Source organism: Gopherus evgoodei, chromosome 2, assembly GCF_007399415.2.
Source record: "Gopherus evgoodei ecotype Sinaloan lineage chromosome 2, rGopEvg1_v1.p, whole genome shotgun sequence".
Lineage (NCBI taxonomy): Eukaryota > Metazoa > Chordata > Testudines > Testudinidae > Gopherus > Gopherus evgoodei.
Window position 1 is genome coordinate 219,770,328 of NC_044323.1, and position 15,656 is coordinate 219,785,983.

A 15,656-nucleotide genomic window follows, 5' to 3' on the forward strand; every position below is an offset into this window, starting at 1 on the left:
CTTTCCTTAGGAGGAGGCACCTGTGAGGAACTGAATGAGAGTCTTCTCATTCAGTTTGATGCCACGCAGATGGCATATACTCTTTCTGTTTTTATTCTCTGTATAGGTCTGCTTAGCAGAGTACCCAGAGACATTGCATATATTGTAGTAGAATTAATAGCTACATCTGTCTAAGCCTTCATTTGGTGACTCCAGGAAATAACTTTTTTCCCCTTCATTTTCTAAGGAGAGGAAGGGATGATTGGGGATTAACATGCAGACTATTTGAGGGGTTGGGGATCTGGGACAGGAAATGATGTATGACGTTACGTAGAGGTTGGGGGAAGTTAACAAGTTGGGGGAGTGACCTGTTGTGGGGACTGATGTCTGTTTGTGATCCTCTTGATTTAATGAAATGTTTTAATTTTTGTCCAGCACACAGAGCACTGGATAAGTACTTCATAAATAAATAAGACACTCATTCCTAGAACATTTTTTGAATCTCTGTCTTGTAATTTACCTTGGAAGCAGATGTCTAGCTTGAGGTTGACTGTATCAATGAGAAATATGATTGAAGATATCCCGATTAAAGCACTATGGTGACTGTTGATGAAGTGCCTGCTAACCATTATGCTTTTTTTTTTATGTTTTTTTCCTTTTATGTACATTGCCTATATGATTATCAAGGGAATTTCCACTCACGCTATTAAGATTAATGATTCCTGAGGTGACCCAGAGTACCTTTCAGACTTTTTTACTTGGTTTCATGTTGTTACTAACATGTGATGGTTTCTGAGTTTATTCTGAAAAGTTAAGATAGCAGGCTTCTCTGTTCTTAGTTCCAGGACACTCAGATTGAATATCTTCTTATTTGGTGGTTAGATCCCCTGTGTTGTTATATGGACTAAGTATGGGCTGCTATTCTTGAAGGTTGTCCTCCATTATTACTGTTTCTCTTGGAGGAACATCCAATAATATCCTTTTCATCACTGTCTCCTTACATTGCTAGTATTATTCATGTTGACTAGAGATTGGTACCAGTTCTTCATAAAGAATCTCTGCAGCTATCGCATATGGAATCCTGCCAAGCTTGTTTATATCAATACATGAAACCACTGTTTCTTGTAGCTTGAGTTAGACACTAATATGTGCTTTCTTAGCCCGTGTTCCATTGTGAATAACCAGCCAAACGTATCTTCTTGAATCTTCCTCTGTCAAAGGCATCTCTCATCTTGTGTCACTATGTTGAAACAAGCTTTTTTTTTGTGGAAATTCATTATGAATCCATGTTTCTGTATTTCTGTGCTGCAGAGTTAGTTGCTTCCTATACTTGCTCCTATACTCCTATGATTATATCCACACTAGAAAGTCATCCAAGCACGGTATTGTAAATTCACTGAGACCTGAGCTTTGCAACCATGTCTACTAATAACTCAATGAATCCTGAGGCACTCAATGAGATCTCAATTGAATGAACTTATACTCACAATGTTTAGCTTGGTAAGTGAGAAATAGAAACCTTCCATGCCAGTTTTTTTGGCATGTAGACCTTTGAAAGATCTATGAATGTTATTAAGTTTTTTGATGATATGGGCTTTTGCTTGATTACAATGTTGGAAGTATGTGTCAGGGTCCCCGCAGCTGAACCCAAACCCAGAGCATTGCCTTCAGACACATCCTTAAACCCTGCAGCAGGGGAGAGTTCCTGGCTGCTTAATAGTGTTCCATGCCTGCAGCTATGTTTCTGGTCCTGCTCCCTACTCTCAGCTTCTTCCCTGCTCCTGCCTCTTGAACTTGTGTTCCTAGATTCACCCCTTGTTTTTCTCCCCTTGGCTCAGAGTTCCAGATTTCTGCTCCTGCCCCTGCTCCAGCTAATAATCTGGTTCTGATGCTTGAAGTTTGATTCCTGGCTCTTGATAATGGTTCACTACCTGGACTTGGTATCTCGGCTCCTGATTTGGGCTCTTGCCACTGGGCCTGGTCACCTCTGCCCCACTAGGCCAACCTCCTGCCCTGATCATTAGGTAAGACTGACTAACTACAGCCTGGTCCCTAACAGTATGTGGCTGTATGGCATACTCTACCTCAATTCATTCTTTCCTGCTATCTGTGCTTCCTTTTCATTAGGAAACTGAACTTAGGAAATGAGAAATGCTGCTATCTCAGTAGAAGTGATCTTGGCTTGATTTGTCTCCTCCATTGCCTCTGTTCCTAAACATGTTTCTTTTGTATCCTGAATTCTTTCTAAAATTTCTGCCTGAGTCCCACAGGAGCTCTAAAAGGGCTGTCTGTTCCTTTAAGGTTGGTTATCTTCTTTTCCTCTTGGGTTTCTGAAGGAAAGACATTTTTATTTATTTATATTTTTTTGTCTGCTGCATCAGCTTCTACTTTTCACAGCTTCTCCCTGAACAGTCTGCTTCTTTCAAACTTGGCAGGTGATAATAGTTCTTCAAAGTTGGCTGTCTGCCTTCCAAGGCCACAGCAAGAGATATCTGCTAGCAACAATACTGGGTGCCATGGTCCTTAAGGGAAGTTTCAGGAGCCAGTGATTATCTCAGCTATGAAAAATGATGCCAAAAAGTATTTGGGATGATAGATTTTAACTTCCTGTCCTTTTAAACTTCTATATATTTTATTTTGTTACACTAAGCAAGAGCTGGATGGCAAAGCCAGTGATGAGTAGAGCTAGATGGGAAATGGTTTACCAGACAGATTTCAAAATTGTTCCCACCCTGAATATTGACAGAAAGTCAAACTCAAAAAATTTTAGTGAACCATAAATAATAATACAAAAAAATCAGTTCAGGTCAATTGAAACATTTCATTTTGATCATTTTGAAATCTTTGTTTAGAGACTATCAAAACATTTTATTTTGATTTCAAGTGGAGCGGAGTGGATTTCTGAGTAGAGAAATTAATTGAAACTAAACCATTCCTGCCAAAAGTTTTGGTTTCAACAAATTAGCATTTTCCAAAGAAAAAACCATTTTGCTGAAAAATTCCCAACCACCTCTACGGTGGACTCCAGCCCAAAATTTCTCCTAAGGGGCCCCACTAACTTCCCATATGTTTCTTCTTTTGAAAAGACATCTTGTTGTGCAGTAATAATCATGGCCTTTGTCAGGGATGAAGCTGCATTCACTTTTTGGGATAGAGGGGGACTTCACTGCATTTTCTAATAATTATCTGAACTATCAAATAGTGATCTTATTTTTACTGGGATTTTCCCTCTATGTGTGTTTAACAGAACTCAGATCTCTTTCTTGGGGACAAACATTAGCTTTTGATTTTATTTTCTATCTTCAGCTTTTCCTCAGAAATATCCAGGTTGGTTATCACTCTTTTGAATACAGAATTGAATGATTCTACTGAGGCAGACCTTTCATTTTACAATAACCAGTAATTACAGATTCAGAATTTCAGCATTCTCCTTCCCTCCATTGAGGAACTTCTCTGCCTTCAAGATCCATGTACAGAAGGAAATGTGCATGAGGCTATCCTCATTCAGCCATCCTTACCTCTGCCCTCCAGGGGATTGGGATGCATGTTGGGGGAAAGGGCAGCAGAAGAATGGATTGGGGGTGAGCAATCCCACTCAGAACACCAATATGGTTGGGGAACATGCACATCCTCCTCCCTCTGGCTCCACAGTACTAACATGTAAAAGATAATACAGCCTGCCTCTGCTTGTTCCACGAAGCCTCCTCACTGATTGGGCCCTCCTTTAGGTGAATTTCTGGGGCAACTGCAATTACAGCAGTGTTCTCAAGGAGTGGGTCACTGTGGGGAGAAAGCCTCACTGAATGACTCAGGTGGACCACCTAAGAATCCTCAAAGCAGGTTTCATGTGGTAGAGGATAAAGGCACATCCAGCCCCTTCCAGACTGAATGACTGAGGAGTAACCCTGTGAAGAGATTTCCACTCTCATTAGCACCTTCCCAGGGAGATATTTTATTTTTCTGCTAAAAATAATGGGATCAGAGGATCTGGTTAAAAACTCTCTTTAGCAGAGGACTTGATCAGAGATTCAGAAAAGGGCTTTTTTAAAATAAATAGCCTATACTTCGTTGATGGTCCCCACACTGGAGACCATCAAAACAGACCTTGGAATGCTGTAGGAGATGATGTGTTTCTCCTTGCTCACAGTACAGTTGGGCCTAGAAACTGGATAGCACTTAACCCCACTGTAGTTGTGAAGCATTTCATCATCTCATCTGTCTAATAATGATCCCGCTGAAGAATTGTCCTGACTCACTGTTTAAGTAGCAGTCCCGCTGGAGTCTCAGTATCCCCTTCCACAATGGTCAGATCTTTAATCCTCCCTCTCTGTCTTGGATATATTACACTTTGGATGCACAAATGGATGCACATAAGGCAATTGAAACTAATTAGGATTAAACTGACTAGAGTTCTTTGGTTCATTTCCCTGCAGCCTCCAATGTCAGTCTCTATTCAGCACCACAGTTGAGAGAGTCCTGTTGCAGGTACAATTTACAGATATTAATTCAGGCACGTAAGGCATGTAAGCCTACTGAAGTCAATGGAAAGCCATGATCCAATTCCACTAAAATCCATGTGAGTCTTTCCACTGATTTCAATGGCAGAAAATTGGGCCTTGTATTACCAGACCTCTGGATATTTGTATAGAGGCTATTACAGCAACCTATGTACTATCCTCTTTATCCTATGGTACAAACACACATATACACATAGTTCCAGAAAAAAGAGTTGGCTTGATTCTGTTCTCACTTATGCCAGAGTAAGGCCCTGACTCAGTAAGAAAAGCCAATGGTGAAATTACCATTGACTTCAGTGAATCCAAAATGTCTCCCATGTGACTAACTTTAAGCATGTGAGTGATCCCATTGGGCATATAGTTAAGTACCTAGCTGAACCAGGGTCTATATCAGGAGCAAAGAAATCAAAGAAGTGACCAGCGCAAAATTAGTAAAAGAGAAATCAGAATAAAGTTAAGTATGTGCTTAAGTGGTCTGCTGAATCAGAGCCCAATTATTCGCACCGTGAAGGATCAAGCCGCTAGCATACCACTGTGTTTAATGGGAAAATTACTCTTAAACTTTCTTTAAAATTACAGTTTAGTTGTAGTCTGAAAGGTAACTTTGCAAAAAAAAAGTCATTATGGGGTTCCATCTTTATTGTCTCTGTGGCTTCCCAGAAAGAATTTGCTTGGTTTATAGGTGGAAATCTGTTTTCTTTTACTAACTGAGACTCCTGAAAATCCAACATGAAAGTCAAACTGGACTCTTTCTAGCTCACGCATCAGCAACAATACAGATTTTGCATTTGGAACTCAGTAAATAATTCTGTTCCTTCTGCATGAGCCAGAATAAAATCCAGTTCCCTCTCCCATAGCTATACTGGCTTTGCAGTGCTGAAAAGAGTGAAAACTTATTTTAGGCTGTAAAGTAAATAGATATGTCTCAGAACACATTCAAGGGACATCTTACTAAGTAAGATGGTACCATTTTTATGTAGTTACTTTTGAAAGCAAAACAACCATATGTTAAGCTTTCTGATATTTACTCTTCCTACTTGGTAAGAATTTAAGAAATGTGAGCAGGTCAAATCCCAAAGTAGTTGTGTGCTATAATTTTCAAGTAGTACATTAGAGACAAAGGTGTTGTTTTAAGTAAGGAAGCAAGTTACCAGGTGAATTTTTAGTTTGTGTGTGATTTTCCCAATTTCTTCTATGCTTATCAAGCAGATGTCTATGTCACTGTGCTGTTTACTTCTCAGTGATTAAAAACTTTAGTGTACACAGGGAGTAACATCTCTTAAAGACCCATGAAACCTTTTTGAATAACCTTTTATTATTTTTTTGAAGTTCTAATCCATTAAGGTTATTATTGCTCCCAGGAAACCAATAGTGAACTTCTCGTCCATTTATTTTACTGTTCAGTAATTTTTAGATATTATTTTTCAAATTCATAATTCCAGAAAATGTTGCCATATCTTTTTTCTTAAAAATAACGTTTTACTGAATGTTAAGCCTATCGGAGATCATAGTTTTAGCAAATATATACACAACAGACAGCAAAAGCTTGTCTGGATAGGTGTATAAGTTTGCCTTTATTTCTTTCATTTCACTAGGTAAAACAGTACTTCTTACTCAATAGACTAGTGCTTTGTAGTATTCTGAGTCATATTTAGTCAGTAAGTAAATAGATAAGTTTTCATTCTTGTCAGAACTTCAAGAGCCAGTATAGCTAAGAGAGAGGGATCTGGATTTTTAAAGGCATGTGCAGATTAGTACAATTGATGGAACAATGAGGTGACCTTAAGATCATCAAGACACAACAATGGGATCTTGAATGAGTATTATCAATTTTGTGCTCTGAAATCCAGACCCAAATATGAAAATACACAAAATGCATTCTGTATCCTAGTTTGTTTTTGGTACTTTAATATTTTTAAACTTCATGGAAGGTTGCATGTACGTTTGTACAACTAGATTTAAAATGTTTTTTGACCTACCCACTTGTGATGCTCAAACAAAACAGAAGCTCGTTAGAACAGTGTTTCTACACATACGTTAAAGTTGAGAAGGTGACAGTGTGTTATTCACCTTTAAAGTTAATAAAAGGTGTCTGGAATATTTTCAACAATACCCAGATCTATTGGAAATAAAATATGATTTTCTTAGTCTCTCTTAGCCAATTAAACAACTGCCATTTAGGATCCAATTTAAGTCTATTAAGTACATCCTTTATGTACTTTTCTGCTTGAGGAAAGGACTGCTTCCAGGCAGCAGGAATATCAGATTCTTACAGCATCCATGACACTTGTAAGCATTCAGTGGTCAGAACACCACTACATATCCTTCAAAGATATGGACCAGTGAAGCTGGAAGGTATCTTCACTGAACCAAACAGCCTGGTATCTCAGCAATCCACCAGGACATGAGCCCCAGCATGCCCCAGAGTGGTGTGCAGAATCTAGACTGAAACAGGTAGTGGGTTTTGCATTTTGTCAACTGTTTCTGAAATCTGTTTAAATCTAATTATATTTACCAGAAATACTTTTGCTCGTGCAAATGTTTGTATTTATTGTTTATTCCAGTATCTAGCAATAGGAATCATTTAGATACTTTGGTGATGGGTGCAAACAAAACCTAAAACAGACAGAGATAATAAAGGAAGGCACTTATATATTTCTAAAGCTAAATCATCTTAAAAATAGATTTTCAAAAAAATATTCTGCATTAACAGTAAAATATCATGTCATTTAAAATCTTAACATTATTCCACTCTTTTCTATTAATACCAGGTATTAATAATAGCCCACTTAATATTAATAGTTAAAATGCAGAGAGCAAATCTTTCTAAGCATGCATTGATTTTTGTAATACTGTATCTCCACATTTGCTTTATATCATTTCATTTTTTGAACAAAATGAAGTACATGCCTATTGTAAGAGAAAGAAAAATTAAACCCTTCAAATATCCTTTTAATTTAGTTTCCATTTACTAACTACTCATTAAACTATATGGTATGCTTTCACCTCCTGACACTAACCTCACATTGTCAATCTTCTACATCACGATTCATTACCTCATTAACACGAAAATAACTGAGATGTCATAGATATAAAACATTATGAAGTCACAAGTTTGATGCATAATATGTATTTATCTGAACATCAATAATATCAGAACAAGTATGACTGCAATTCTTCTTACAAAAATCAATTAATGGGATTTAAGTATATGTATTATAGTTAAAATGCATTGTATTGAAGATGTATCCCCTTTTTTAAAGAGAGGAAAATTGGGGGGAAATGGCCTATATAGTAATAATTACAAGAACTTCTCAAGTCATGCACGGTCAAATCTAACACGTACACTTTAATGCTGTGGATTAAGTGTGATATCTTATGGAGTTATGATGATTACCACAACAGAAAGATGGGAAGCTCACAAGATAGTAACTCCCTAATGCAAACAGCCCAGGGAGCTCATAATAGGATTTAAAACTGACGCTAGTAAACCATGCCTGTTTCCCATACAGTCTTCTTTCCCACATTATATTTAAGAGGCAGCTACTAAATTGTAATCCTGTTTGCAATACACACCTCTAAAAAACAGTTTTGTAAATGATAGCTACACATATACGAAACTATACGGTGCTGTAGTGTCTGGAAAACAGCGTAGTATCTTTTCCACTTTGCTGTATTTGCAGCCACCCAGCATGACTCTGGTGTGCAATGGGAAATTACCCCTCCCTCTCTTTACTCTAGTCAGTTTCCCGTTAAAACGTGTCCTAGCTTCATAAATTTATGGAGAGATTTGAAAAGACAGAAGCGTTTTTCTCTCAAATATTTAGACAGATCAGCATCAACTTCGGCATCAGCAACTTCTCTGATCACCGAGAAAAGGGGAGGGAACAAGAAAAGTTTGTTTGGCAATGCTGGGGGAAAGGGGAGCACTGCAATCCTTCATTTCCATCTTTGTCTGATTTGTACTGAACAAGATGACACTGAAGAGATATGACACTTCATTATCCAAAGTCCATTCCCGGAGACGAAGGTAGGTTAAAATATTACAAAGAGGTACAGCTAGCTAGGGCTACAGCAAAACCTTCCAGAAACGTTTAGCTGCACAAGCACAAATCACTCCATATCAAAACTGACCCGCACAGATCATAACTAATGGATCCACAACACTACCCCACGTTTTTGCTCCTTGGGGTGTAATACACTTGGTATTTCTCTGATGCGATTGTGGGTTTTATATCTGATACCTGTGGCTGTGTCTGCCCCCCACCTGCAGCTCAGTGTGTGGGTGTGCGAGAGGGGGCTCCCTCCTCCCCTCTGCATGCTCCTCGCCCCAGCTCTCGTCCTTTGTTGGATCTTTTCAGGCTGAACTCAACTTTTACCCCTCCAGGCATTTATTGAAAATCACTAAGTTTGTGGCTGAATCACCCCCACCCCCTCCCACTTGCCAGCCACTGTCCTCCATTCAGCTCCCCACTTACCTGCTGGCCAGGCTCTGCCTGCAGTGCTGCCTGAAGGGCATCAGGTGGTAGTTCATGGCGTCCAGCAGCAGCTTCTGGCAGACCGGGTCGGTGCGCATGAAATCCACCGACTGGACCCGCTCCACCAGCTCCGGGGCCGGAATGAGGGCGAAGCGGAGGCGCTTCATGAGGTCCGGGGCGTATTGCATGCGGGTCTCCCGGTCGTGCTCCAGCCAGAGCACGGACATTTGGAAGAGCGCCAGCTCCGATTCCACAGGGGGAGGCAGCGAGTCGAGCAGGGCGCGCATCTCCTCGAAGTTAAGCAGTAGCACGTCCTCCACCAGGTATTTGTTGGCCAGCTTCTTGGTTTCCTCCAGGCCGTGCAGGGCGGCGATCTTGCACACCTGCTTGTAGTTCTGCACCGAGATCTGGTCGTTGAGGAACTGCACGCACAGCTTGGTGACCTGCGGGATGTGCAGGATCTTGCTGACCGACAGCACCTCCTCAACCGTGTCCAGGGACAGGGTCACGTTGGCCGTGTACAGGTACTCCAGCACCAGGCGCAGCCCGATGGACGAGCAGCCTTGCAACACCAGGTTGTTGATGGCTCTGGGGCTGGCCAGCAGCTTGTCCTCTGGGGAGGAAGAAGGGGTGCCTGGCTCCTCCTGCTGCTGCTCTTTGGGGGGTCCCCCCAGGCCCAGCCCGTCCTGAGCTCCCGGCCCCAGCGCCAGGGGTTGGGGATGGCCGCCACCGCCACTGCTGGAGAAGAGGGATCGGAAGTACTGGGAGCAGGAGGCCAGCACGGCCTTGTGGCAGTGGAACTGCTGGCCCTGGGCCGTCAGGGTCACGTCGCAGAAGAGCTGCTTCTCCACAGCAGGTTGAGGCCATGCAGCAGGTTGTCGCTGTGGCTGGGATCGAAGGTGGAGGTCCTGTCCCGGATCTGGACATGGCGAGCAGCCTCAACGCACCTGCCTTTAAACCTCCTCCAACCTGGGCAAAGGGGGCAGGGGAGGGAAGGGGACAACAATAAACACAGAGCTTTACAGCAGGCCTGGAGCACTCATCATTGCTAGATGTGCATGTTTGCAGCGACAGACTCTCCACTCAGCCGCCCCTCCCCAGAGCAACGGCCCTAAAGCCATGCACAGCAGCAGCAAGGTGGCGCCGGGTGCACCTGGGGGCTGGACGCTGCACAAGCCTGGGGCTGGTGCCTGGCGCGGGGGCTTTGTCCTCCATGCACAGGACTTGTGTAACGAGGGAGCAGAAGGAAGCAGAGGGGCAGGGAGGCGCGCGGCTTGGAAAAGCCCCCCCCCATTTGCAAATCGTGCTTATTTCCAGGGGAGGAGCGAGGAGTTGGGGGCTGTTTTCAAATGTGAAAACTCTGCGATGCCCGAGAAACGAGCGATGCCCTGAGAAAAACCACAACCCCCTCCCCCGTCAGCCCAGCGCGGGGATACAGCCTCGGCGGCCCCCAGCCCAGCCTGTTGCTCTCCCTCCCTTCTGCTGCTCGCGGCTCTGCAGCGCCGGGCTCCGCTGCAGCCAGCGCGCGTTTGTGTGGCCCCCGGCTGGGGGGGGGGGGGGAAGAGCCTCGCGCTGCCCCGCGCTCCCGCCGCGCCACTTGCGCGGCTTGGCAGGAGTTGGCAGCCTGGCGCTGGGCAGGCGGAGGAGGAAGCGCCCGGGCTTGGGGGCGGGGGAGGCCGCTGGGCTTGTCCTGCCCTCTGGTTTCTTCGCCTCTGGGCAGGAGGCGCCGCCGCTTTTTAACTCCGCGAACTGTGGGAAGTTCGAGTCGGGGGGAGCCCGGGGGCGCCGCTGGCATCTGCCTCCCGCCACTCCCGGAGACCCCCCCCCCCCCGCTGCGCCAGGAGGCGCCGCCTGGGGCCGGAGCTCAGGGCGCCGCGTGGGACCCTGTACGGCACCTTCGCGGGCTGGCCACATCCCGCCTCCGAGAGAGCTGAGCCCGCCACTGCTCTTCCCCCTCCTCGGCGGGACCCTCCCGGGCCCGGCTCCTGCCATTGCCGCGCGGCCGCTCACTCCTCACGAGCACTTGCTTTCCTTATATTTTCCTTATTTACTGGCGGGGGGGGGGCTCCCGAGCCACTTTCCCTGCCCCGCTCCGGCTGAACCCCCCCCGCCCCCCGCCCCACTTTGCCTTCCAGCAGGGGTTTAAGAAATCTCCACGAGCCTCTCCCTTTAAGTGGACCCGGTCAATTCTCCCCCGCCCCCCACCACCACACACACTCTCCTCCTCCTCCCTCCCCTTCTTTCTTTCTCGTTTGCCCATTTCTTGCAATTGGAGTTTATTCTCCAAAGGCGTTTGTTACACAACTCCCCCCCTCCCCGCCAGCACACACACAAATACACCCCGCTCCTCCCCAACAAACAAACAACAGAAGACACAAGAAAATACACACAGACGGCTAGACACAAGGCCAGAAAACTTACCTGCTCCACCAGCGGCCAAAGTAAAGGTTCACTTAAGCTCCCCCCCAAAAAACATCAATTGTCCTTCCTTTTTAAAGGTTTGATCGCTCCTTCCAAAAAACCCCAACCTTCTGGTTCCCAACTCGGAGCAGTCACTTTACAATTTATTTGTCGTACATCATTTGATCACCATGAATTAGCAACAGCAAGAAAATGTAGGAGAGGGGAAGAAGGAGAGAGAGAGAGAGAAAGAGAGAGAGAGCAGAGCTTTCTGCAAGAGAAGAAGAAGAAAAAATGTACGTGTGACAATTATGCTACCAAGAAACAACACATCATTATCCTTGGGCCTGGGGCTCAGTGAGTCGTAACGAGAGTAATAGGAAATCCACGGTTGGGGAGAGAAACGGTCGTGCATGGCCAGTGGAGAGAGACCATACAGGGGGATGGATGCTGGAGAGACTCGCAAAATTATGGCTCAAGGCTATTGTAAAAATTGTCGAGCGTAAATGACTGCGATTTCAAACATCTTTGGAAGAAAGAAGGGGAAAAAGCTACCCCCCCCCGTCCTCTCTGCCTCCCTCCCTCTCTCCCTCTCTCTCTATAAAGAACCGTCAAGTTTTAGTGCGCATTGCTAATTAGTCAATTTCTCTCTGCCTTCACAGGCTGGCGACTTTGCTGCTGAGCTGAAACTGCTAATTTCTGTGACCAGCTTTTTTCTTAGCTGTGATCTGGATGAATGAGTAGCTGTCTCACAGAGATGACAAAAATAAACTAATCCCCCCCAAAATTTCCACTACATCTTTCTCATGCATAGATTTATGATCTTCAAGCGCCTTGTGCAATATGCAAACTTTTTGTGTGTGTGTGTCTGTTTATATACCGTTCAATTCAGGTTGCACTATATTTGTATTCTGCCTTCCCCCTGGATGGGAAGGAAATAACGTCTGATCTTAATACACAATATATTGTCACTTTTTTTCTCCCTCAACGTTGCATTTATGTTATTAGTTTGACAGGTTACATCCTCCGTCCTTGCATGTGTGATGGGGCTGGGGGTGAGGTAGACAGGAGAGGAGGAAAGTGAGGCTAGTAAATGGTATTAGTGGTAAATCGTTCCTTTTACATTTGTTTCCCCTGCACTATTCAGATTTATGATCTTGTTTGAAGGCATATTTTCTCTATCGTTTTGTGTGGTTAGACAACCGTCTCTGAACTTCACTGTCAGCTCTTCAACAGATAAGGGTTCAGAAGTCACATTTTTTTTATTGGAAGATTAGCATATTGTCAGATTTGTCTTTCGGTTTGGAGACTTTGCAATGCAGAAACCTGAATCAAGCAGCTGCTATTTCACAAACATAACCTTTCAACTTTCTGCCAGATCTGATGCCTTAGGAACGTGCACAGCTCATGGTTTTTGACTCCTTTGTAGAATTAACAATTGGAGGGAATTCTCTTTAGGCATTTTGGCTTTTTCTTACACCAAGGGGCATTTGGTAGAGGACATGTTCTTCACACTTTATCTCATGATATACTGCACCCTCACATTTATAGCTCTGTTCTTCTGTTGTCAAGTCTCCATTCAAGGGGTGTGTGTGTGCAGGAAGGTATGTCCTTGAATGAAATGTACATGAAAGGAGGCTGAAGAGCACTTACAGAAAGTTTTAGCTGGTGTGAAATCCATAAGCACAACTCTTTCCAGCTAATAACAGGATTCTTATCATTAAAATAAACACTAAGGGTGTTTTCTTAAAAGGCAACCCTCATTGTCTTTCTCCTTAACTTGCAAAAAGATACCAAGATCTTGAAATGCTGGAACTGAAAGAAGCTGGATTGTAACTCCCAGGACAGTTCTCACTTTAACTTGCTTTTCTGGCAACCCAAAAGAAAACTCTACTTTGCCATATCTTTTCTTTTTTTTTCCTTATAAAAAAGCCCCCTCCTTTTAGAGCAAGAATCTCCTTCCTACTCTGTAGTGCTGCCTTCCCTGGATGTGAAGAGTCACTAAATTGTGGTAGATGGGAAGAGCAATTTTTATATCATCTTTATGCTGTTAAACTTTGCTATATTACTGCTGTAATGGCTGTAAATAATCCCAGAAGTTTTTTGTACAGTTCTTCATTAAATGATGTGTCACATACTCTTACACGCTATACATTGCAAAAAGATGTCTTTGAAGGTTTTGACTGACCCAGGCAACATCTTGCAGATTTCTAGCACTAACACATTGAAATGCTTTGCTCAGTGGAAAACACCATGGTTTGTTGTTCTGTTTTTCACTTTGCTACCCAAACCAATATCAAAATGAAGCTTAATCTTATTTCCATAAATGAGCTTTGGCCACTTACGCATTATAAACGTGTAACCTTCTCTTCATGCTGTCTGAAGTGGCGCACAAACTGGTGATTGTTCCGTAATTAGATTTCACCAACCCAGTAACAAATGTGAACTCATTAAAACCACTATCAGAGTCTTAAACCCCACTATAACACTATGGAATCACAGTCCCCTTGGGCATTCCTGTCTATCTTGCTACCCGGGCAAGATGGACTGTGTGATAGATGGTCACTTTACACCAAAAATCACAACAATATTCAGGTTACTTCCAGTCCCAAAGGACCGGTCACTTACCTGAGGCCATTTATACTCAGATTTCAAACCAAAGACAATGCCTGTAGCCATTCCTGTAATAAACTAACTAAAGATTGATTAAGTAGGGGAAAAAATGAGAGTTTTTTTGCAAGGTTAAAACTGGAAACATATACATACAAATGAGTTACATCTTAGATTTAAAAAGGTAATATAAGCATCTGTAATAAACAGCTCTGTATATCCTTTAGGATACAAAGCATGGAGATTTCTTGCTTATGTTTAGGACTCTTTGCCCCAGTTTCTCCTTGTCAAGAATTTTTATTCCCTTCACCTTAGAATCCAAACTGATGGGATGAGTTCAGGCGCAGGCCTCTTCTTCCTGGAGAGAGTGAGAAATGCAGTCAACAAGGTCTCTGTCTTTTGATGCTATACAATGCCTCATTTGCCTTCAGTGGACCATCTTGTATGCAGGACAAGCACTTTCCCTTAATTAATGGTTCTTTTCCTGTTTGGTGAGTTACACAATTAAAGAAGTTTACAATGCAAACACTCAAAACAACTATACCATGCGAGTATCAGAGGGGTAGCCATGTTAATCTGGATCTGTAAAAGCAGCAAAGAGTCCTGTGGCACCTTATAGACTAACAGACGTATTGGAGCATGAGCTTTCATGGGTGAATGCTCCAATACGTCTGTTAGTCTATAAGGTGCCACAGGACTCTTTGCTGTTATACCATGCAATGCAGCTATTGTAAGTAGAATTAATACATGAAGCATCCTACTAGCATCCCATAAAATCTAAACATTGAACATATTCTTAGAACATGAATATCTATTTTAACTATACTAGCCCACAGAAAAGCCAGACTGATTTCTAGATATGCATTTGTCAGTGTTCAGTGAAGCCATGACATCAACTGGCACCTGGTCTGCCATCATCATACCTTCAGCAATCAGAGTCTTTGCAAGAGAAAAAACTGAGTTAAACCAAATTGGGTAACATTTTCAGAAGTCCAGAGGATATAGGCTCCTAAATGGTGCAGGAGTTTTTAAAGTTTTACCCCTCATGTCTATGAAATATAAAGTTATTGTTTATCTCTTTCGGCAAAACTGCCTCCTCCCATGGAAAACGAGCCAAACTGCTCACTTGTTCCAAAAAGGGAGGAAAGGGTGTTCTCCTTACCCACTGGAATGAGCAGGGGAGTGGCTATCCAGATCTCCTGAGAACATCACAGATTTCAGTGAATTTACTGAAGATCAAGCTCATCTACTTGCAGGCTCTGAGCTTCCACAATAGCTCCTGAGCCTTCTTGCCAACAACTGGGCAGTGCCCCGACCCCACATGAGAGTTGCACAGAATGGAGGGCTCTGCCTCAGGCTATTACCTTTTCAGCAGAATTGCTGCTGGCTGCTGAAGTGAGGTTAATACATGTTGTCCACCAACCTCTGTTCCTTCATTCTCACCACATTCCTCACATGTGGGTTCCTGAACCCATGGAGGGTTCTTTGACAGTCTTGTGAAAGGGAACATTGTGCTGCAGATGCAGCTGAACCCCGCATCACCACCACCACCACTTCCCACCAACTTTATAGGAAGGAGGAGATAGATCTTCATGATCATTAACATGACAAAATAGTGCCCTGTCTTTAAACTCCCAATTAACAATAAACTCAGTAACTGACCAGGGTAAAT

At 43.3% G+C, this 15,656-nt stretch overlaps 1 protein-coding gene across 1 annotated transcript in view; it reads right to left on the reverse strand.

Annotated features, from left to right (window-relative positions):
- Positions 1-14,012, reverse strand: part of KLHL14 (kelch like family member 14) — a 91,179-nt gene extending 77,167 nt beyond the window's left edge. Inside the window, 3 exon segments of the mRNA XM_030549450.1 lie at positions 8,975-9,821; positions 9,824-9,943; positions 14,003-14,012. Coding sequence (XP_030405310.1) covers positions 8,975-9,821; positions 9,824-9,943; positions 14,003-14,012 — 977 coding nt within the window.
- Between the last annotated feature and the right edge of the window lie 1,644 nt (positions 14,013-15,656).